Here is a 22,896-nt window from a genome sequence, read left to right as displayed (position 1 = left end):
GGCATAGTAAATAATAATAATAATAAAATAAAAATGTAACTCAATAATGAAAATGATGATGTTTTCCCATTTTTCTAATCCATATTTTTTTCCCACAACAATTGTCGAAACAGTCTTGCAATGACACAACACAGTATTTGTTATATCTGGGGTTATACAGCACAGGACTGGTTTCACAGGTTCTAAACAGCTGTCTAGATTGACATGGAAGGCACACTGTTCAACAGTGTCCTCTCCTGACTGGGTATACACAGGCTCTCCGCTCCGCCCATGTTACCATGTACAATATTACTGATTCACTAACAAGGGGGAGGAAACGGAACAGAAACATGTAACAAAATCTGGGGTGGGGGAAATAGGGAGATAAGGATGTTTCTGTTTCTTCTCAAATACAAAAAGAACACTACATATCCAGTACCAACCGTGGTCTAGTCATAGTAATAATGCTAATAATAAAGAACGAGTAATTCTGAAAATCAAACAACAGATCACTGATGAGGAGGACAGTGATAGGTCCATAGGGAGAGTACCGGTGATACCAGGAAGTAAACTGTACACAACTTGTTTTAGTGGTTTAACAAAAGACTGTTCTCCTCTGTATTGAGATATGAGATACTGGCAAGATTTGGCTCCTGGTATGCACTGTTTGACCTTCCTCTTGAATAGGAATAACTAAAATATAAACACATTTTCTCTGAAAATAGGCGGTAAGATATGATCTGTTGATAAAAATATCCGACAACGTTTTACAGTAGATTCACAAACAATGTCAACAGAGAGAGAATGTACAAATAAAGCTGGACATGACGCCCCAAATCAACAAAAAATAAATGTAAAAAAATGAAATAAACGGTGACAAAAAAAACTAATAAATATACTGAACATCATAAAAAAATAATTGGATGGTAATTTAGGATTCATACATGTTGCTTATTTATATTAATCATATATTCACATCATATTTGTTTCTAAATACGTTCAAAAGATGACGGGAAATAAGATAATGGTCACATGACTTCTTACAATTTGATATCAGATTCACATCAATATGCTCTTCCACAGACACACTGTACAGAGTAGAGACAAAATCCTTAGAGATTTCCCAGTGTAATGTATATACACCACCGAAGAAGAACTTCTATGAACGACACATTGCACATTTCATCCAAAATTTAAGGGGCTGCTTTGCTTACCCCTCTTATCCAATCAGGGTGAGGCAGGGTGGAATCCCCTCCCCCTCTAGAGTGATCAGAAGGCCAGTGCAGGGCCGAAGGCGGAGCTGAGGGCATCAAACAAACACGCATCCAACTCGACACGCCAACACTACTGGAAAAAATTATCTAAATACATACAGCACATACGCCTTCAGCTTCTGCTCGGATTTCTGGCTTGCTTTTATAGACTGTTTTTTTGTAGGTTTTGTGTGGTTTTGTTTAGACAAAGGGTTACATCTAGTTAAGCACACACTTGTTTTTTTCTCACTAAGGTTTCACTTTCACAGTTTGTGCTACAACATTACACAGGGGGCTGGGGTGGTGTGGAGGAAGGGGGTCTCCTATGGGTGAGTAGCGTCTCTGGTGTCCCGGGATGTACAGAACGCCAAAATAAGACAGGCAGCCAGAGGGCCCAGCTCCAGAAAAACAAGAGCTGGAAGACAATAAGGAGAAAAACATACCCTAAGTTTGACCACTGACACAAGACTAGCATTAGCCTGGTCCCAGATCTCTTTGTGCTGTATAACCAACTCCTATAGCCATTGGCATGACAATGATCATAAGTTGTCAAAACCACAGAAACAGATCTGAGACCAGGCAAGACTAGCATCACACCAGGATGACAGCTTAATGTCCTGAACACACACCTGGGCTGGGTGATTACATTAAGTCCTTGAGGTTGAGGTCTGCCAGTGGGTCCTTGGGCTTTTTGCTCTGGGCGGCAGCAGGTCCTGGAGACAGCTGGAAAACAGAAAAACGAATTGAGTACCACTTCAAATACATTGCCTTTAAAATATCTTTATTTTGCACATACAAGCCTCATTGCTTTCCAAATAGCAAGCCTGTGTTTACTTTGTAGAAAAGTCTTAGGATGATGTTTTGCACTTTGATTTTGGTCATCAGGAGAATAAAAGCAATATATCTTGAAAACATGAATGTTGACATGCATCGTTTTATGGGACTGTATCAAAAGTGGACTAATGAAGAATATATGAGTATATTTCCCCTTTTAATAAGTTTATGACTGAAGTAGTAACAGGTGATTCTGTATACTTACGTGCACTTTCCTGTGTATGTTTGAGGGTTTGGAAAAAATGTATCTGAGAATGAATGTGAGTGTGTATCTGTGTGCGTGTGTGCATGCGTGTGTGTGTGTGTGTTACCGGTGCTCCTGGTGCTGCAGCTCCTGGCAGGGGTGGTCTCATGGGTTGACCCATCATTGGCTGGCCCATCATCATGGGAGGCATCATGGGAACTCCAGATCCAGCTGCTGAGGCCTGGAAAGAGATGGAAGGGGTTCATGGAATTGACCAATAACTACTTCCTGACTTGAATAAGAGCACTGAGCTCATTTATAAGTATAGCTGTCCATGTTGGTTTCTGGGCATCCAGTCCAGTATCTCACCATGCCAAAGCCAGGCTGTGCTACCATGGGCAGAGGCATGGCTCCAGGGGCACCTGGGGCTCCAGGGGCGGGGCCACCCTAGAAACAGGAAGTCAAGACAAAACAGTTCACAGCTCTATGTCATAGAACATCATTTCCATTCCTGAACAATCCTTTCCCATTCAGGTCCACAGCTTATTTCCAACGTACAAAAATTCTACTCTCTCCAGGCTCTACAGAGGGTGGTGAAGACTGCCCAGTCCATCATTGGGGATTGATTCTCTTGATAGCTGCACCTAAGAGACTTTCACTCATCCACCCTTACACACACACCTCACACACCTCGCACGCACACACAGACACACACACACACGCACAAACCCGTGCACCATTGCTGTTACTATCTATCTAAGCTGCTCAACCATATCACTACTCACTCGAGCACATTTCATAGTCTACACTGTATATTCTTATTGTGTAAATTTCAAAACATTACTATTTTTATTATTTGTATTCCTTTTATTTTTTTGTATAAATGTGTATTGTACTGTTGAGGGGAGCTTGCAAGTAAGCATTTCACTGTACCATTTACAACCTGTATCCTGTGCACATGACCAATAAAGTTTGATTTGATTTCAATTTTAAATGTCCCAATAACGGTTCTTTGCTAATATTGGGAGGCTTGTGGAGGCTTTTACCATCATAGGTCCAGGAGCGCCCCAGCTGGGAGGGGCTACCTGGGGGGTCCAGTTAGATCCTCCTGTCAGCTTCTTGTCATTCCACTGATGGTCCCTATACGAGACACACAGGACACCAAAGTTGTCATCAGCTAGCTGGAAGGTTTGGGAATACACACTAGATACCGCGTGACTTTGATTGTTATTTAGGAAGCACACAAAGAAAAGGAGAGCACATACATGCACACACACACACATGCAAGCACGAACACAGAGAAATTCCGTACGTACTTTTTCTGAATCCCCAGATCTGCAAGAGAAAAAAAATGAAATTTCAGAACTCATTTTAAAACTGACATAAAAACAGTAATCAGAACCATCAAGGCTGTCCAGGTGTGATCAATACATGCCTCCAACCAGGTTTGCCAGTGAGGAGTCCAAGTCGCCCCCGATGGATGGCCGTTTAATAGCTGTCATGCCACCCCCGACCGCGGGTGCCACCTTGGTATTCCCCCCAGCACTGCCTGTGCTGCCTACACTACCCCCAGTGGACTGGGGTGTTATGGCTGGCATCAGTAGGTCCCCTAATCCACCAAACACTTATAGGGAAAGGGTAGAAATAAGAGGAGTAAGATGTTAGAAACATACAGCATGGATTAAAATCTTTATAATACCTAATCTTCACAAAGAGGGGCCAGATGTGAAATCATCACCATACAATTCATCACCACAACAATTGCATTCAGTACAGTACTCTGGTGTGCAATGCATGCACCGAACAGGGCAGAAACAATATGCACCTAATCTCGGTTAATCCAGAATACAAATCTTGCGTAATTTGGTACCTTTTGTGTTTATGTAGTCTGCCCACGAGAGATTAATATAAACCCACTGTAAGGCCATCACTACAACATTATCTGAACATTCAAGTCTATAACTGTGTTTAAATGTGGTTTAAGACCACCACAGTGCCAGCATCGCAGCTTCAAAGGGCACTATGTTGACTTGAGGGTAGAATCTGGCAAACGTTACAAATGGGAGTAATGCGTACATTACATTGTCTCATACGTGAGACAAACATATTGAAACATGCAAAAAGGGAATATTTAAAAACAAATGGGGAACGTGTCAAAACAGCTCATACTGCAAAGCACTAAGGGGAGGAAGGCTTGTGAACTCACCAATTACGCAGTAGACAGCAAGCAATGACCCAGCAGTGACAGAGAGAGAGAGGGGATGGCAGAGAGACAAGGGCAGAGTGGGCGAGAGGAGGGGATTGAAGGGGTGGACAAAGAAAGGATGTGAGGAGAGAAATGTGGAAAGGTAGTATGTGACAGAGAGAGAGAGAGAGAACAGAGAGAACGCGAGGTGGGAGGGAGGGAGAACAACATATAGAGAAAGAAGGAGTTGAAATATGATGGGGAGCACAGTAGTAAGTATCGGCATGTGCGCATGTGAGATGAGTGAGAGAGAGAGAAGCAGTGTTGAGGAATTAAACCGTCAGAAGCGGTGACCGTTGAGCCCTCAGCGTTACATAATAGGGACAGTGGCGGTGATTCTTGGCAGCGTCAGTCATGCATGCAGAACCCACACACACACTTCCCTTAGGATATACACATGGAGCAGACAGTGTCCCCTACCTGATGCATCAAAGCCACCAGAGGGTGCTGCTGTGGCCGGCACTGTGTCTGCAGCTGCTGGGGTGGCGGGGATTAGTGGGGGCAGGGAGCCGAGGGTGTCGAAGCCCCCCTCCAGCAAGTCATTCTGGGCTGAGACAGGAGCCAGGGTAGGGGCGAGGGCCGGAGCCAGAGTGGGGGCCAGAGGAGCAGGGGCCGCCGTTGGAGTCAGGCTGGGAGACATCAGTCCTGGAAGTGGGGAACCATTTGAATGAGAGTATTATATACGATGATAATGATTTTCATTTCCATTGGTTAGAATTTCATTGATTTAAGTTACGTTGTGTCATGGTACTCAATATTAATATACTGTACGTGCAGTAGGAATCACAAATGGCAGATGGCTGTCTTAGAGCAGGGGCTCCCAACCCTTCTCCTGGAGTACTACAGTCCTGCTGGCTTTTACTACAACCCTAATCCAGCCTACTTTATTCTACTAATTAACTGCTCACCGGGACATTGATTATGGTGTTACAGCTAAAGTGTGTGTGTGTGTGTGTGTGTGTGTGTGTGTGTGTGTGTGTGTGTGTGCGTACCACCCAACAGATCCTCTTCTGGTCCCCCGGGGGCAGCGGGCGTAGCGTCCAACAGAGTAGGACTACTGAATGTGTCTATAGAGCGACAGTAGAGAAGAGTTAGTTAGCCATGAGCCAGGAAGGAAGGGGGAGGCAGACAGTAAACCAGGTTTGGGTGGGTGACTTTCTAATTGTAATCCGTTACAGTTACAAGTTACCTATCCAAAAATGTAATCAGTAATGTAACTTTTGGATCACTCAAATTCAGTCATGTATTCCGTTACTTTTAGATTACTTTCCTCTTAAGAGGCATTGGAAGAAGACAAAAATGTATGTTACCAATTGAAAGACATCTATTGCAGGATAAATCAATGTTAAAGTTTACATAGCTGGCCATATATGGATGTTAAATTTTACTTTATGGGTTGGTTATGTAGGCTTCTTCTAACCCATCGTTTTCTACTACATATAACAATACAATTAAATCATATCTTTACATTAAAACCAAAGTCTATCAAAATTCCAGTCATTCCAATAAATGTTATACCCCTTGATCTTCAAGAATAGGACTTGGAAAAATTGAAGTATAGATAAGCCAAATTGTTTTACCTGAGCATGACCCCAAAACTAAGGACTTATTAGCCAGCCCTACTGTGTTCTTTCTTTATGATTTTGTTGTCATAGAGGACTGATTGGACTCATTGATTCGAGTTGAAAAATATATGCTGCGCTCATGGAATGGCATGCTTTGCCAAGAGAGTGCAAAGCTGTCATCAAGGAAAAGGGTGGCTACTTGAAGAATCTCAAATATAAAATATATTTAGATTTGCTAACACTTTTTTTGGTTACTACATGATTCCATATGTGTTATTTCATAGTTTTGATGTCTTCACTATTATTCTACAATGTAGGAAATAGTAAAAAATAAAGAAAAACCCTTGAATGAGTAGGTGTGTCCAAACTTTGTAATAATACAAAAAGTGTTAAACAAATCTAAATATGTTTTCTATTTGAGATTCTTCAAAGTACCAACATTTTGCCTTGATGACAGCTTTGCACAGTCTTGGCAAAGCATGCCATTCCATTGCACAAGAGCGCATTTTTCACTGGCTGTCCACTGGTTTCAAAAACAATGATTGACAGGCAGCTTAAACTTCTTGAATTCAACCATTATTGGGTTCAAATACACATTTAGATTTGTGTACAGCCATACACAACAACCACAATCCGTAAGGCGCAAATAGCTAAATGAGAGAGCAGCAGTGTGATTCACATCAATGCGCTAAAGTAATGTAGATATCAATAATAAGTCATATCCATATCGCCATAGACTACACCACTGCTGTCATCCTTACCTCCAAGCGTTTATTCAAGTTGGATAATCTTTGGATGCCGACAGCAGCCGCACCATTGGAAGACATAGCTTGGACTGTAGCCTACAAAAGCCTTTTCCTTCTCTTTTCCCCCGATCCATCAAACACATTTGGTGTGTCATCATAGTGGTCTCTGACTTGTGGTCAGACTCAGTCAGGTGGAACCAACTTAAACTTGAGCCTTTTTTCAATGCTGATTTGAATGTCATTGAGAAAACAGAAGTGTCAAAGATTTTTTTTCTCGCAAACATCCTTTCTGAATTTAAAAGTAATCCTCGAAGTAATCATCTAGTTTTTCAAAAGTATCGGTAATCTGATTACAATATTTTTGCTGGTAACATAACGGATTACAGTTACCATTTTTTGTAATCCCTTACTCCCCAACCCTGCAGTAAACACAAGCATGTGCACGCATGCACGAAAGCATACACACACACACCTCTAAGTACCATGCAATTGCAAGAGGATAGAATTTCCGTCTCAACCCGTGTATGAACTCAAAACTCTCTGCACACCAAAACAACGCAACTCAAGAAGCATTAATACCGAAACCTGAAAATCCAAAGGTGTTTCTTGATGCGGGAGACAGTACTTTTAGGTTTCAGGGCGGGTGACAGTCACTGCACAATGGCTGCTACTAACGCATACACAGCTAACTAGCAAGCAATGTTACATTGGCTACATAATCCAAAACCAGTTGCAGAGGAAAACTTCTGGTATATACTGCTACACCAAACATATTACACTATCTCTCTCCTAGATCCAGACTTATCTAGGGTCTGTTACCCTGGCTACGAAGATACTTACACATGAACACCTCCCCACATACAAATATCCTTCACACCTAACAGCTATACTTAACAATGGAGAAATGGCAATAAAAAAAAAAAGTACACAAGACGAATAGAGTATGGAAAAGGTCATATGTTACTCAGCATGAGTCAAATCAACCCATGAAGGTGTACAGGAAGTGGTGGATTTTGTGGTACAGTACGCACCTAGCAGGTCAATGACAGGTGCAGGTGCACAGGGCTCAGGTTTGGGAGGAGAGACAGTTGCAGGGGCAGGAGCTGGATCTGGATCCGGTTCTTGAGCTGGCGCCACTGCTGGCGCTGGAGCCATAGCAGAGAATGCATCTACAGAATGAGAAAGGAGAGCATTTCACCACACTTTGAAAAAAGCAGCGTTATATACAGTACCAGTGAAAAGTATGGACACACCTACTCATTCAAGGTTTTTTCTTTATTTGCACTATATTCTACATTGTAGAATAATAGTGAATACATCAAAACTACGAAATAACACATACGGAATCACGATGGACTGTCATTTCTCTTTGCTTATTTGAGCTGTTCTTGCCATAATATGGACTTGGTCTTTTGATTTGAGATTTTGGTGTCATGGAGGACTGATTGAGCTCATTGATTCGAGTTGAAAAATAAATGCTGCGCTCATGGAATGGCATGCTTTGCAAAGAGAGTGCAAAGCTGTTATCAAGGAAAAGGGTGTCTACTTGGAAAGAATCTCAAATATAAAATATATTTACATTTGTTTAACACTTTTTTTGGTTACTTCATTATTCTATATGTGTTATTTCATAGTTCTGATGTCTTCACTATTATTCTACAATGTAGAAAATAGTAAAATAAAGAAAAAACCTTGAATGAGTAGGTGTGTCCAAACTTTTGACTGGTACTGTATATACACTAACGTTCAAAAGTTTGGGGTCACTTAGAAATGTCCTTGTTTTTGAAAGAAAAGCACTTTTTTGTCCATTAAAATATCATCAAATTCATCAGAAATACACTGTAGACATTGTTAATGTTGTAAATGACTATTGTAGCTGGAAACGGCAGATTTTTAATGGAATATCTACATAGGTGTACAGAGGCCCATTATCGGCAACCATCACTCCTTTGTTCCAATTGCACGTTGTGTTAGCTAACCCAAGTTTATCATTTTAAAAGGCTAATTGATCATTAGAAAACCCTTTTGCAACTATGTTACCACAGCTGAAAACTGTTATTCTGATTAAAGAAGCAATAAAACTGGCCTTTAGATTAGTTGAGTATCTGGAGCATCAGCATTACTGGATCAAAATGTCCAGAAACAAATAACTTTCTTCTGAAACTCATCCGTCTATTCTTGTTCTGAGAAATGAAGGCTATTCCATGCGAGAAATTGCCAAGAAACTGAAGATCTCGTACAACGCTGTATACTACTCCCTTCACAGAACAGCACAAACTGGCTCTAACCAGAATAGAAAGAGGAGTAGGAGGCCCCAGTGCATCACTGAGCAAGAGGACAAGTACATTAGTGTCTAGTTTGAGAAACAGACGCCTCACAAGTCCTCAACTGGCAGCTTCATTAAATAGTACCCACAAAACACCAGTCTCAATGTCAACGTCCGAGCTGGTCATGGGTGCACCTCAGCCACGCTCAAGGTCCTAAACGATATCATAACCGCCATCGATAAGAGACAATACTGTGCAGCTGTATTCATCGACCTGGCCAAGGCTTTCGACTCTGTCAATCACTGTCAATCACCACATTCTTATCGGCAGTCTCAACAGCCTTGGGTTCTCAAATTACTGCCTCGCCTGGTTCACCAACTACTTCTCAGACAGAGTTCAGTGTGTCAAATCGGAGGGCCGGTTGTCCGGACCTCTGGCAGTCTCTATGGGGTGCCACAGGGTTCAATTCTCAGACCGACTCTCTTCTCTGTATACATCAATGATGTTGCTCTTGCTACTGGTGATTCTCTGATCCACCTCTACGCAGACGACACCATTCTGTATACTTCTGGCCCCTCTTTGGACACTGTGTTAACTAACCTCCAGACGAGCTTCAATGCCATACAACTCTCCTTCCGTGGCCTCCAACTGCTCTTAAATGCAAGTAAAACTAAATGCATGCTCTTCAACCGATCGCTGCCCACACCTGCCCGCCCGTCCAGCATCACTACTCTGGACGGTTCTGACTTCTGAATATGTGGACAACTACAAATACCTAGGTGTCTGGTTAGACTGTAAACTCTTCATTCCAGACTCACATTAAGCATCTCCAATCCAAAATGAAATCTAGAATCGGCTTCCTATTTCGCAACAAAGCATCCTTCACTCATGCTGCCAAACATACCCTCGTAAAACTGACTATCCTACCGATCCTTGACTTCGGCGATGTCATTTACAAAATAGCCTCCAACACTCTACTCAGCAAATTGGATGCAGTCTATCACAGTGCCATCCGTTTTGTCACCAAAGCCCCATATACTACCCACCACTGCGACCTGTATACACTCGTTGGCTGGCCCTCGCTTCATATTCGTCGCCAAACCCACTGGCTCCAGGTAATCTATAAGTCTTTGCTAGGTAAAGCCCCGCCTTATCTCAGCTCACTGGTCACCATAGCAGCACCCACCCATAGCACGCGCTCCAGCAGGTATATCTCACTGGTCACCCCCAAAGCCAATTCCTCTTTTGGCCGCCTTTCCTTCCAATTCTCTGCTGCCAATGACTGGAACGAACTGAGAAAAAAAAAAAAATCACTGAAGCTAGAGACTCATATCTCCCTCACTAACTTTAAGCACCATGTCACACTCTTCTTCGTCAGACGATAAGGAAAAATCATTGTCGGACCAAAACGCAGCGGGATCATGTGTACTCATCTTCTTTATTTAGGAAAAGAAGGGAAACCAAAATAAACACGTACACAAAACACAATGACGCATAACAGGCTGGTAAGGCAACTAAGCTATACCTAGCACAATCTCCCACACACTCCCAACACAAAAACACACACCTAATTATAGGACTCTCAATCAGAGGCAACTAGGAAACACCTGCCTCCAATTGTGAGTCCAACACCTAAACATAGAAATACTAAACTAGAAAGAAAATAGAAATACAAAAACATAGAACATAACCCAAAACCCAGAAATAATAAATCAAACACCCTTCTAAACAAACCACCACCCCGAACCACATAAAACAAATACCCTCTGCCACGTCCTGACCAAACTACAATAACAATTAACCCCTATTACTGGTCAGGACGTGACAGTTACACACCCCCCCCCAAAGGAGCAGACCCCGGATGCACCTCACATGAATAAACAAAATACCCCCAAAACAAAACAATCCCCCTAAACTAAAGGGAGGGAAGGGAGGGTGGCTGCCGTCACCGACGGCACTCGTGCAACACCCCCCCCCCCCAACCCACCTAATACTGGAGGTGGCTCAGGTTCCGGTCTACAACCCCCACCCAACCTATCCACCCCTGCATAATGCTCAGGGCTGTATAACGTCTCTGGGGGCTCTGGACTGTAGGCCGACTCTGGAAGCTCCAGACTATAGGCAGACACTGTTGCCGGATACTCTGGACTCGACACTGTTGCCGGATACTCTGGACTCGACACTGTTGCCGGATACTCTGGACTCGACACTGTTGCCGGATACTCTGGACTCGACACTGTTGCCGGATACTCTGGACTCGACACTGTTGCCGGATACTCTGGACTCGACACTGTTGCCGGATACTCTGGACTCGACACTGTTGCCGGATACTCTGGACACTGTTGCCGGACACTCTGGACTGGACACTGTTGCCGGATACTCTGGACTGGACACTGTTGCCGGACACTCTGGACTGGACACTGTTGCCGGATACTCTGGACACTGTTGCCGGATACTCTGGACACTGTTGCCGGATACTCTGGACACTGTTGCCGGATACTCTGGACACTGTTGCCGGATACTCTGGACACTGTTGCCGGATACTCTGGACACTGTTGCCGGATACTCTGGACACTGTTGCCGGATACTCTGGACACTGTTGCCGGATACTCTGGACACTGTTGCCGGATACTCTGGACACTGTTGCCGGATACTCTGGACTGGACACTGTTGCCGGATACTCTGGACTGGACACTGTTGCCGGATACTCTGGACTGGACACTGTTGCCGGATACTCTGGACTGGACACTGTTGCCGGATACTCTGGACTGGACACTGTTGCCGGATACTCTGGACTGGACACTGTTGCCGGATACTCTGGACTGGACACTGTTGCCGGATACTCTGGACTGAGTACTGTCGTCGGAAGCTCGGGACTGGATTGATGCACTGGAAGCCTGATGAGTGGTGCTGGTACCGGATGTGCCAGTTTGGGGACAAGCACTTCAGGGCTAGTGCGGGGAGCAGGAACGGGCTGAGTTGGACTGGGCTGACGCACTGGAAGCCTGATGCGTGGTGCTGGTACTGGAGGTATCGGGCCGTGGAGGCGCACTGGCGGTCTCGATCGCACCTCCTGCACAACCCGTCCTGGCTGGATGGAACTAGTAGCCCTGTACGAGCGGAGTGCTAGTACAGGGCGAACTGGGCTGTGCAGGGGCCTGATGGTTGCCGTGTGTAGAGCGGGCGTAGGGTAGCCTGGACCTAGGAGGCGCAACGGTGACCAGATGCGCTACACAGGCATCCTCCTACCAGGCTGGATACCCACTCTAGCACGGCACTTGTGAGGGGCTGGGATCACTCGCACCGGACTGTGCGTGCGTATGGGCGAGATCGTGCACACTTCCGCATACCTCGGCGCTCTCCACTCCAAATGCTTCCCATAAAAAGCACGGGGAGCTGGCTTAGGTCTACTGCCTGGTCCAGCCAAACTACCCGTGTGCCCCCCCCAAAAAAATTCTTGGTGGTGCCTCTCCAGCTTAAACGGCAGTCGTGTTCCCCTGTAGCGTTCCCGGTCTTCGCTCCACTTTCTCCATGGGCCCTCTCCGGCCATAATCACCTCCCACGTCCACTTTTCCCGATAGTCCACATTATTATCTCGTTGCTCCTTACCCCGCTGCTTGGTCCTTGGTTGGTGGGAGATTCTGTCACATTCTTCTTCGTCAGACGATAAGAAAAAATCATTGTCGGACCAAAACGCAGCAGGATCATGTGTACTCATCTTCTTTATTTAGGAAAAGAAGGGAAAACAAAATAAACACGTACACAAAACACAATGACACATAACAGGCTGGTAAAGCAACTAAGCTATACCTAGCACAGTCTCCCACAAACTCCAAACACAAACACATACCTAATTATAGGACTCTCAATCAGAGGCAACTAGGAAACACCTGCCTCCAATTGAGAGTCCAACACCCAATACCTAAACATAGAAATACTAAACTAGAAAGAACATAGAAATACAAAAACATAGAACATAACCCAAAACCCGGAAATAATAAATCAAATACCCTTCTAAACAAACCACCACCCCGAACCACATAAAACAAATACCCTCTGCCACGTCCTGACCAAACTACAATAACAATTAACCCCTATTACTGGTCAGGACGTGACACACCAGCTGTCAGAGCAGCTCACAAATCACTGCACCTGTACATAGCCCATCTGTAAATATCCCATCCAACTACCTCATCCCCCATACTGTTATTTATTTTATTTATTTTGCTCCTTTGCATCCCAGTATCTCTACTTGCACACTCATCTTCTGCACAACTATCACTCCAGTGTTTAATTGCTATATTGTAATTATTTTGCCACTATGGCCTATTTATTGCCTTACCTTCCTTATCCTACCTCATTTGCACACACTGTATATAGACCTTTCTATTGTATTATCTACTGCATGTTTGTTTATTCCATGTGTAACTCTGTTGTTGTTTTTGTCGCACTGCTTTGCTTTATCTTGGCCAGGTCGCAGTTGTAAATGAGAACTTGTTCTCAACAAGCCTACCTGGTTAAATAAAGGTAAAATAAAAAATATTTAAAAAACAGTGAAGAGGTGACTCCGGGATACTGGCCTTCTAGGCAGAGTTGCAAAGAAAAAGCAATATCTCAGACTGGCCAATAAAAAGAAAAGATTAAGATGGGCAGAAGAACACAGACACTGGACAGAGGAACTCTGCCTAGAAAGCCAGCATCCCGGAGTCACCTCTTTACTGTTGACATTGAGACTGGTGTAGATATTCCATAAAAAAATCTGCCGAAAACAATGTCTACACTGTCTTTCTGATCAATTTGATGTTATTTTAATGGACAAAAAAAAAGTTTTTCTTTTAAAAACAAGGATATTTCTAAGTGACCCCAAACTTTTGAATCATTGAAAAATGATTGTGTTTCTTCTGATCACAAAAAAAGTTCCGGTCACTTCCTGAAGAGAGACATTGATTGACAGGCTGACAGGGAAGTGCACTACCAAGCTTGTACTACTGCATGCTGTAGTCATGCAGGCAGACTTGGAGATACAGGAAGTATACCCATAGGTGATCATGAAGTGAGGTCAGCTTAGCACAGTGGGCAGATAGTGTAACTCACCAGTCACACCAGACAGGAGGTCTTCATCAGCATTGGCCTCGGGAGGCAAAGGAGAGGGCCCGCGAGAGATAGTAGGGAGATCTTCCAGGGAAACACCCGAGGAAGAAGGTCGAGGAAGTAGGAAGAGTGAAGTAGAAGAGCACAGAGGAGCATTAGCATAACAGAGAGAGTGAAAGCTGTGGTAGGAGTTACTGTTATTAAGCCAGTGGGTTCAGGGTTGGGATCAATTCAAAGTCACTCAGTACAGGAAGTAAAATGAAATTCCGATGTAATAATTGAAAATAAATCAAATGAATGAATTCTCATTAAACTGAAAAGAAGAAGCTATTTGTTTCAAACAATTCACCAATTTTGAATGTTCAATTCAAATCACTTCCTGAATTGACTGACTTCAATTCAAATTGGCCCAACCCTGGATTGGGTGCATGCACAGGTCGCATACCACTATGGGGACAAACCAAGACGTGTGGTAAAACAGATGGTTGAGGAGGAAGGACAGAAGAGATGAAGAAAAGGTTCCAAAAAAAGAAAGCAATCCACATCCTGTACCTGTCCCAAATAGGTCTACGCTAGGAGTGACAGCAGCATCAGCTTTTTCTGCAGTAGGGCTTTTCTCAGGAATAGAATCAAACATAGAATCTATAAACAAGGACACACAGTTACAGTCAGTTTACAATCTATACAGCATTAGTTCAGAGGGAAACGGAGAAAAGCAACAAAAAAAAGGCCTAAATAAAAAAAAAGACATCTAAAGATGTATCGTAACACTTTATAATAACTTCCACGAATAAGCATTGCATTACTTTATACTTGCTTATTCATGAAAGTCATTACAAAGTGTTACCGATTCATCTTTTAATTGCAAACTGATTACTGAAAACGAAGGAAAGGATTAACTAAAATCAGGTGAAAGATAAAATGAAGATATGCTCAGATGAAGGGTGTTGATATGTACAACCTTGGTCAGAGGTTGGAGGTGAAGAAAGCAAAGGTTGTCATGCAGGCACACTGCAGCTAGAGTGACTATAACAACTAGGTCAAGTTCAGTGTCAGTATCAAACACTTTTTGCAACCGAAAATGAAAATGTGCGTTCTTATTGAACACATTCCGGTAATACCTCAAATCATTTTCTCCCTACTAAACACAACTCTGCTCACTTCCCTCTAGCTTTGACTGACTATAATGGTTCATGATTGGGGTTGAAATCGCAACACGTTGAGCCAACCCTATGAATGTAAACAGTTGACAGGCCAATATCTGGTGCTGACAGATTACTTAATCAATGCCTCTGGAAGCTTATACAAATAATGGCCTCACATCGATTTACTGACAACTGAAAAGGTTTATTTTGTAACAGCCTGCAGGTATAATGCTTCAAAACCTGTTATAAGCATGTCTGAGGCTTTATAATGTCTAATAATAAGCCCTATAATGTGTTTTGTCTCATATTTCAACTGACTCATTCTGGCTGTTATTTAGTCACGATCATCATAAAATGATTATAAGACATTATAAGGGGCTCATAGTCATGTATGCTCATGACATCTTACAATACACGATAACGGCAGTCTTTGAAGTAAAGTGTTACTGTTAGTTTCAATAGATGTAGTATACCATTAGAAGGCATCCAGTTTTGAGATCTGTGTATTTACTCCTTGTCTGCACAGGAATGATGCAGAGAAGAATCATCATTTGATAGATCCATATACTGTACCCATCATCATATCCATTTCATTTCTCATTTGCAGGGGCGGTCAAAATGTGAAAAAAACATAATTCTAAAAACAAATCTAAAATGTAGGGAAGTTGCTGTATCATCGTCATCATTGACATAGCGCAGAGCAATGCAGTGTGCGAAGTAGAATGTGAACTTTACCACCAAAGAGGTCTAGAGTGGGGATGGCAGGGGCGGGGGCAGCTGCAGACTCAGTGCTGGCGGTAGTGGAGGGAACGGGAGTGGCAGCAGGGGGCTCGATGGGGGCGACGATGATAGGCACTGCACTAGAGGTGGGGCTGGCTGCTTCTGGGTCAGCCAGCGTGTTATCGAACTTCATAGCAAAGAGGTCCATCTCTGGAGCCATGTTCGCACTCCCCTCCGATGGAGCGAAGGGGTCTTCAGGAGGAGGGAAGAAGGGGGAGGGCGGAGGACGGGGGTTAGGGGGTTTAAGGGATATGACCAGAGAGGGGAGGAAGGGAGGGGAAGAGAGTAGGGGGAGTTGAGAGTTTGTTAAAACAACAAACACTGTAAAATACATATTATTGTGAGTCTAGCGGAGCTTCCATAATGAGGTTTAGGGGGAAGTAAAGAAAAGAAATCATTAATCTTGTACTACAGCCACAGGTTAGAATACTCCCTGTCTCACACTCAGACTCATTAAAGGGAATGGGCTACAGCTGGTTTGGTAAATACTGTAGTTAAATAGACAGGCCACAGAGGGCGAAGTCTAATGGTTACATTAGAACTGTATACACAAAGAAAGCAGAATCATACCAAAACAAATAATAACATTTTGGCATGAATCTGCTTCCACACTAATAAGCTCTGTCTACATAGAATCCAAATGCATGATAAAGGCGCAGAATAAAGTTAATGTAGAAAAATATGCGTAATTCAATGGAAAACTGTCCTACTACTCTAAGCTGTAAGACCAAAGCCCTACACACACACAGTAATGGAGACATGTGAATTACACACACCGTACTTTTGGACTTCTACAGTAGTCGATTAATACTTACACATTCAGGCCAAAGAGAGAAACAAAACAGGGTAAATAAAGATGGTCAGTTAGTATGAAGTGGTATCACTTATATGAAATATAAACAATTCTAGGATTTGGGCGAAAATTATACAACTGTGTTTTACTCGAGTATTCATCACCAGGTGAATATTACGAGGTGAGAGAAGCAGGGGGACTGTTCTGAAGCAGGGCTGAGTGGCGGAGGGAGGCCGAGGCTTGGGCCCCCAAGAGTGGGGTTAGGGTCGGGACGGTAGGCCCCAATGCAATGTGTCAGATGATTTACTACTGTCCCATATGGTAGCAGAAGCAGCTTTGAGCTACCCAAGCTTCAGGATCTCACACATACACTCTTGCACAAACACACACACACACACACGTGTGTTGGAAGAGTGCACACACGTACAAGCATATGCTCACTTAAACACATGCACGTGCGCACACGCGCACACACACACACACAGAGCAATGTTATCACCCACCAGATCCTGCACATGCATCAGCAGCAGGCGCCCTGCTGGGCGGGCCGTCACCTGGGGAGGGTGCAAACGCATCTGGAGTACCGGACATGAGAGGAGGGGACAGCGGACACAAACCACAACGCAACACCCAGAGAAAAACAGGGGGAGGCAGGAGAAAGAGAGACGAGGAGGTAAATAAAGAGCAGGGGAATAGAGAGAATGAGAGAAACAGAAAGATGAGAGATCAGCATTAGGAGAAAACAGAGAAAACAAGATGTATTGGTGAAATTGCTGATCTTATTAGTATCATATGGATAGGGCTTGTACTTTCCAGGCTGCATAAAGCTGCATTCAGTGTGCACAATGTTTGTACACGCTGGGAAAGTGAAGAGATAACGCTATCATAAGCTTGTGACAGGAAATGCCAAGCTCAGCGATGGGCAAAGCAACGTCTCTCATCGACAGAGGCTTTTTTTCCATGGAAAAGAGGCCCGCACTTTGCTATACAATTTTGATAGGGGATTTAATTCCGTATATCTACTATTAGAAATGGGAGTGAAAAGAGGAGATATGCCGAGTACAGACTACAGTTTCTACTGTTCTCCATACAGTGCAGAGCAAACACTTCCTCACCTGCTTGCTGTCTTGGATAAATAATTGACTGACTGATGTAGTGCCCAAATAATGAATAATCTGTCAAGCTAATCATTGTTTAGCGAGATGGAACATTTGGAAATGAGTGTCCTTATTAGATGTCAGTAACCATGCCAATAACTATCCAAGTAGAATTTTGCACAAATACAGAATATCATGAACATAATGTTTTTTGTTAATGTGTATGTAGAGTGTATACTGAAACTCGTAAGAGTGGGAGAACCAGGCGGTGTAACTACATGTGAGCATGTCAGCGGTTGTTACGAACAAGCAGGCGGCTACTGTGTAGTCAAGTCTGCCATGATGATCCCTCCCATGAGGCTGACCCCCACTGACCTCCGAACAGATCCATGTCTGAGGTGGTGGTGGCGGGCACGGGCAGCACCACCGTGGGGGCCACAGAGGGCGCGGCGGGGCCATCCGTATGGGCCACTGTAGGCGTGGCAGCCGGAGCGGCTGCGGCATCAGCAGCAACAGCGGCTGGCTCAGAGGTGCTAGTTGGATCAGCGGGGGTATCTAAGCCTACACCCCCCCCCCCATCCATCCCCACCCAACCCACCCCCAATCACAACAGGATAGAGGAACAGGGGGTATATAACAGGGAGAGAGAAGTAGAGCGATTGCGTTGAGAAAAAGAAGATAAGCGTAAGATATGCCAAAGAAAACAGTGGTAATAGAGAAGTGTTGGAGAGGAATATGTTACACCTTGAGAGACATTGTTAGAGATCACAGAGCAAGAATAAGAAGAAGGCTGATCCTCTCAGATCTTAGGTCTACAGCTGGAGTCATGCACTGAAAGCACAGTCAACCACAGATACAATGATCACGCTCCAGACCGACTACATTGCAGTACATCGTTGCATCAACTTACAGTTGTGTGAAACGCCATTGGCTGCGCAGTCGGTATCAGATTGCTATATCATATGATGTGGCTAGCTGATGATGTGGTTAGCTGATATGTTAAACCCCTATCCAGGTGTTTAATGCAGTCAGCCTGGAATGTGGCCTTAAGCCTCCAGATAGGCGTTAATCATAACTTCAGGTGTAAATCCTAGCAGTTGTCATGCTCTGCTGTGGATGGGAGCTGTAAAGAACAGAATGCTCCTCGGTACTCACCGCCTCCAAGCAGATCTGTACAAGACAATGAAAGAGAGAGAGAGAGAGCGAGCAAGACAGAGAGAGAGAGAGAGAGCGAGACAGAGAGCGAGACAGAGAGAGAGAGAGAAAGAGGAAGAGCGATAGAGAGGGAGAGAGGGAGAGAGAGAGCAAGAGAAGACGTGAGTGAGGGATTACATACAGAGAATATAAACATAGAAATGCCTATCAGGGTCAATAACTCACTACCATACCACGTAACTACTGTACTTCTGATTTTCCAACTGCCATCTGAAAACAACAAAACACTCCAAGGAAAAATACAGTTTTATATGAGTAAGAGGCCCTGAAAGCAATTTCAATCTGCAGAGGGGCCAGGTTTGAATATATGCCAATATCAGCCCTTCCCTTGAGTAAGGGTGGAGAGGAGGATGTAGGTAGAAAGCATGAAAGAAAGCAGGGTGGAATTCATTAGGCGCCAAACGGAAGAAAACTAACTGAAACAGGGAGGGAAGTCCTCGGCCTGCAATGAGAAACGCTCATGTAAAGAAAATATATATATTGTGTGGCATAAAGAATGCAACCCAGATATGAAATGTATTAAAGGCCTTACCTCCCCATGATGAGATAGACGCTGCTGCTCCACCTGCTGATGGGGAGGCTGACAATGGATCCAAGTCTAGCAGAGCACTGCAGATAGAGTGAGAGAAAGAGAGGAGGAGATAGAAAGAGAGTAACAGAGAGAGAGAGAGAGAAAGAGACAAGAGACAAAATGAAGAAGGGGGAGAGGAGAAGGAGAGACAGGAATAGAGGGAAAAATAGAACGACAAAAGAGTTAAATGTAAATTGGAGACTGTAGATTGTACAACATAGCTAATGGTTAAAGCTAGTGTGGCCCCCGAAGTGGCACTTGAAGTGGCCAACCTAAGAGCCCACAGCAGATGGGCACCTACTTGTTGGAGCTCTTGAAGGTGGGTGCCGCCGTGGGTCTGGCAGGTGGTCCAGGGCGGGCAGGAGCAACTGGAGCAGTAGCAGCTGCAGGGGCCGCTGGAGCTTTTGTAGGCGTGGCTGCTGCGGCCGGGGAGCCATTTTCTTCACACTCCTGTCAGACAGAGGGTTAGCGTCGTTGTAGTTAGTTACAATGGCGACGCGCCACAGTTACAGAAGCAGACATGGCTATGCTGTTTTACTCATAATTGAATACACTCATAAACAAATGATCATCAAATTGTCGGCAGTTGTCGAAAAGATTTGTCGGGGTGCAGAGACAGAGTAAAATAAGGGGTAGCTGACTCACCTTGGTTGGTGACCTGCAAAATGAAACAATAAGAATGAGTTAAAGCCATCATAGCATCACCAGATGATATGCACGGTGAAGCACAATGGCTGTTACGGAGCTGTGTCAAATTGACAGCTAAAGAAGCACTGTTGTTTTGGTTGCAAAGTGCAGGCATTTCGAGGCAACTCCATTGTGAAAACATACACGCTTAGAAAAAAAGTGCTATGTAGAACCAATAAGGGTTATACGGCTGTCCCCATAGGAGAACCCTTTGAAGAACCCTTTTTGCTTCCAGGTAGAACCCTTTTGGGTTCCATGTAGAACCCTTATCACAGACGGTTCTATACGGAACCCAAAAGAGTTCTACCTGGAACCAAAAAGGGTTATCCTATAGGGACAGCCGAATAACCCTTATGGAAGCCTTTTTTCCAAGAGTGTACTGCATCTGTAGAGTTTCGATTTGCAACACTGAGCAAAACAATATTAAATCACTTCCTTGCACAAAGCTTTTCATTCTTACTTTCCACACACAACAAACCCATGTTTAGCAATGACATGCATCAAAAGCTTTGAGGAGGTGGGTTGGTCCCAATAACATGACAATTAAGTTAATATGAACATTGAAGAGCTAAGCCACCAGATTCACGTCACATAAAAAACTACGCAAAGCGAGTCAGCTGTCAAAGTTCATATTAATATTGAGAGAGAGTCAAAACTCAGGAGAGATACCAAACAATCACAAATATGCCAAGTTCACATAAACTCTATAGAATCCCATTTGAACTTCACAACACTGCAAAACATGACTTTAAACTGGAGGTTGAAATGTCAATTCCATAGAATCCTCATGTGAACATCACGAAACAATTGGGGAATTATTATTATTTTTTTACAGTTTCATTCATTTCAATACAAGACAACAGCAAATAATGACCCGGCCCTCCCCGTCAAGTCATTCTGTAGTAGATCCAGCAGAATACTTACGCATCCTCTCTGTGAACATCCTCTCTGTAACACACATTGACAATCACTGGTATTTGCTAAGACTTCATCTGCTAAGTTTCTTTCCATACTTCTGGACGCAAGGTCATCGTATGAAATATCATCCGATTTGATGATGCCCTCCACAAATACTATCCTGGATCATTGCCCTACTAAGGTCCTGTCGAGAACACACGACTGACAGTCTGGTGATGACAGATTCAGTCCAAACACGGTGTGATTTTTATGGGCAATCTAGAGGGCATACACCGGAAGTCTTCATGATGTTAATTGAGAGAGGCTGAGCCTAATTAAAGCCTATGGGACATCAGGGTCAAGCACAGGTCTAATTTAGGTTCACTGGATGGTCACATACTATTTTCACACCCTGATAGAGGCTCTTTAGCCGAAGTGTTGGTCAAATAAATCCACAGCAAAAAGAGTCAGAATGTTTCCATTTCAGTCATTTAACAGATGGACTCATCCAGAGCGACTTACAGGAGCAATTGTGGTTAAGCGCCTTGCTCAAGGGCACATTGACAGATTTCTCACCTAGTCGGCTCAGGGATTCGAACCAGAGACCTTTTGGTTACTGGCCCAATGCTCTTAACCGCTCTTAACAGTTAGGCTACCTGCCATCCCCAGTACGACTTTCTGTTTCACATTTAGGGTGTGTGTTCTTTATTTATTTACTCCACCGACTTGAAGTATGTGCATGCATGCATATGAACTGTACTGAGATTGCCGAATTCTCAAATATGAAGTAAATAGGAAGTAAAGTAGTCCCACTCCCAAGTAGCGCCCTGGTTACAAAGACGCCCATGGGGTAAGGATACAAGTGTGGTTGGTGGAGATTGTGGTTGGTACTTACGGCTTCTTCCCCTCCAGAGTGTTCAGGTGAGTCTCCAGGGACTGCAGGAGACTCTCAGGGGCCTGGAGAACGAGAAGAGATGGGCAACATATTACTACAGGGGCCACAGGGCTATAGTATATCGTACAGTACATGGATCAGACACACAGGTTATGAGCAGGGGTCTCCAACTTTGAACCTGGAGAGCTACTGGCGGTGCAGGCTTTTATTCCAGCCCAGCAGGCTTAGATGGGAAAATACCATAATTAGTTGATTATTTGTAATTTTAGTGCGATGGTGCTGGGCTGGAACAAAAGCCTGCACACCCTGGAGGACCCTGGGTTAGGGAAATGTTCAACTCTAAAACATGAAGACTCAAGGGAAAATTGATGTCAGGGCACACAGAGTAACAGGGGAGCTCTTGACAGGTGATTACACTTGACTAGATGAAAGGGTCTGGAGGGAAACACATAGAGGGATGAGAAGAAGAGCCAGAGGAGGTCTGACACAAAGAATGCTCACATTGGGGCTAACAGGGAATATAGAGAATGGTCACATTGAGGCTAACAGGGAATATAGAGAATGGTCACATTGAGGCTAACAGGGAATATAGAGAATGGTCTCATTGAGGCTAACAGGGAATATAGAGAATGGTCACATTGAGGCTAACAGG

The 22,896-nt window shown here is 44.0% G+C and overlaps 1 protein-coding gene across 7 annotated transcripts in view; it reads right to left on the bottom strand.

Moving 5' to 3' along the window:
• Positions 1 to 92: 92 nt before the first annotated feature.
• Positions 93 to 22,896, bottom strand: part of LOC115177381 (clathrin coat assembly protein AP180) — a 63,173-nt gene continuing 40,369 nt past the window's right edge. For 3 of the 7 annotated variants that reach the window (XM_029738100.1, XM_029738099.1, XM_029738102.1), the window contains 21 exons: positions 22,245 to 22,306; positions 21,377 to 21,400; positions 20,411 to 20,423; positions 20,067 to 20,215; positions 19,727 to 19,803; positions 19,135 to 19,149; positions 18,355 to 18,540; positions 17,386 to 17,457; positions 16,045 to 16,281; positions 14,717 to 14,806; positions 14,168 to 14,248; positions 7,838 to 7,975; positions 5,488 to 5,562; positions 4,916 to 5,140; positions 3,686 to 3,874; positions 3,567 to 3,585; positions 3,297 to 3,390; positions 2,620 to 2,697; positions 2,378 to 2,491; positions 1,862 to 1,955; positions 93 to 1,647 (listed from right to left, as the gene is read on the bottom strand). In XM_029738100.1, the coding sequence (XP_029593960.1) occupies positions 1,875 to 1,955; positions 2,378 to 2,491; positions 2,620 to 2,697; positions 3,297 to 3,390; positions 3,567 to 3,585; positions 3,686 to 3,874; positions 4,916 to 5,140; positions 5,488 to 5,562; positions 7,838 to 7,975; positions 14,168 to 14,248; positions 14,717 to 14,806; positions 16,045 to 16,281; positions 17,386 to 17,457; positions 18,355 to 18,540; positions 19,135 to 19,149; positions 19,727 to 19,803; positions 20,067 to 20,215; positions 20,411 to 20,423; positions 21,377 to 21,400; positions 22,245 to 22,306 (2,019 nt within the window). In that variant the 3' untranslated portion in view covers positions 93 to 1,647; positions 1,862 to 1,874. The remainder of the gene's footprint in view (positions 1,648 to 1,861; positions 1,956 to 2,377; positions 2,492 to 2,619; positions 2,698 to 3,296; positions 3,391 to 3,566; positions 3,586 to 3,685; positions 3,875 to 4,915; positions 5,141 to 5,487; positions 5,563 to 7,837; positions 7,976 to 14,167; positions 14,249 to 14,716; positions 14,807 to 16,044; positions 16,282 to 17,385; positions 17,458 to 18,354; positions 18,541 to 19,134; positions 19,150 to 19,726; positions 19,804 to 20,066; positions 20,216 to 20,410; positions 20,424 to 21,376; positions 21,401 to 22,244; positions 22,307 to 22,896) is intronic. The other 4 variants (XM_029738103.1, XM_029738105.1, XM_029738104.1 and 1 more) reach the window with 4 other exon arrangements.

This window comes from Salmo trutta, chromosome 37, assembly GCF_901001165.1.
Source record: "Salmo trutta chromosome 37, fSalTru1.1, whole genome shotgun sequence".
Lineage (NCBI taxonomy): Eukaryota > Metazoa > Chordata > Actinopteri > Salmoniformes > Salmonidae > Salmo > Salmo trutta.
Note: the sequence above shows the minus strand (reverse complement) of the source record. Positions and strands in the feature narration are given on the sequence as shown.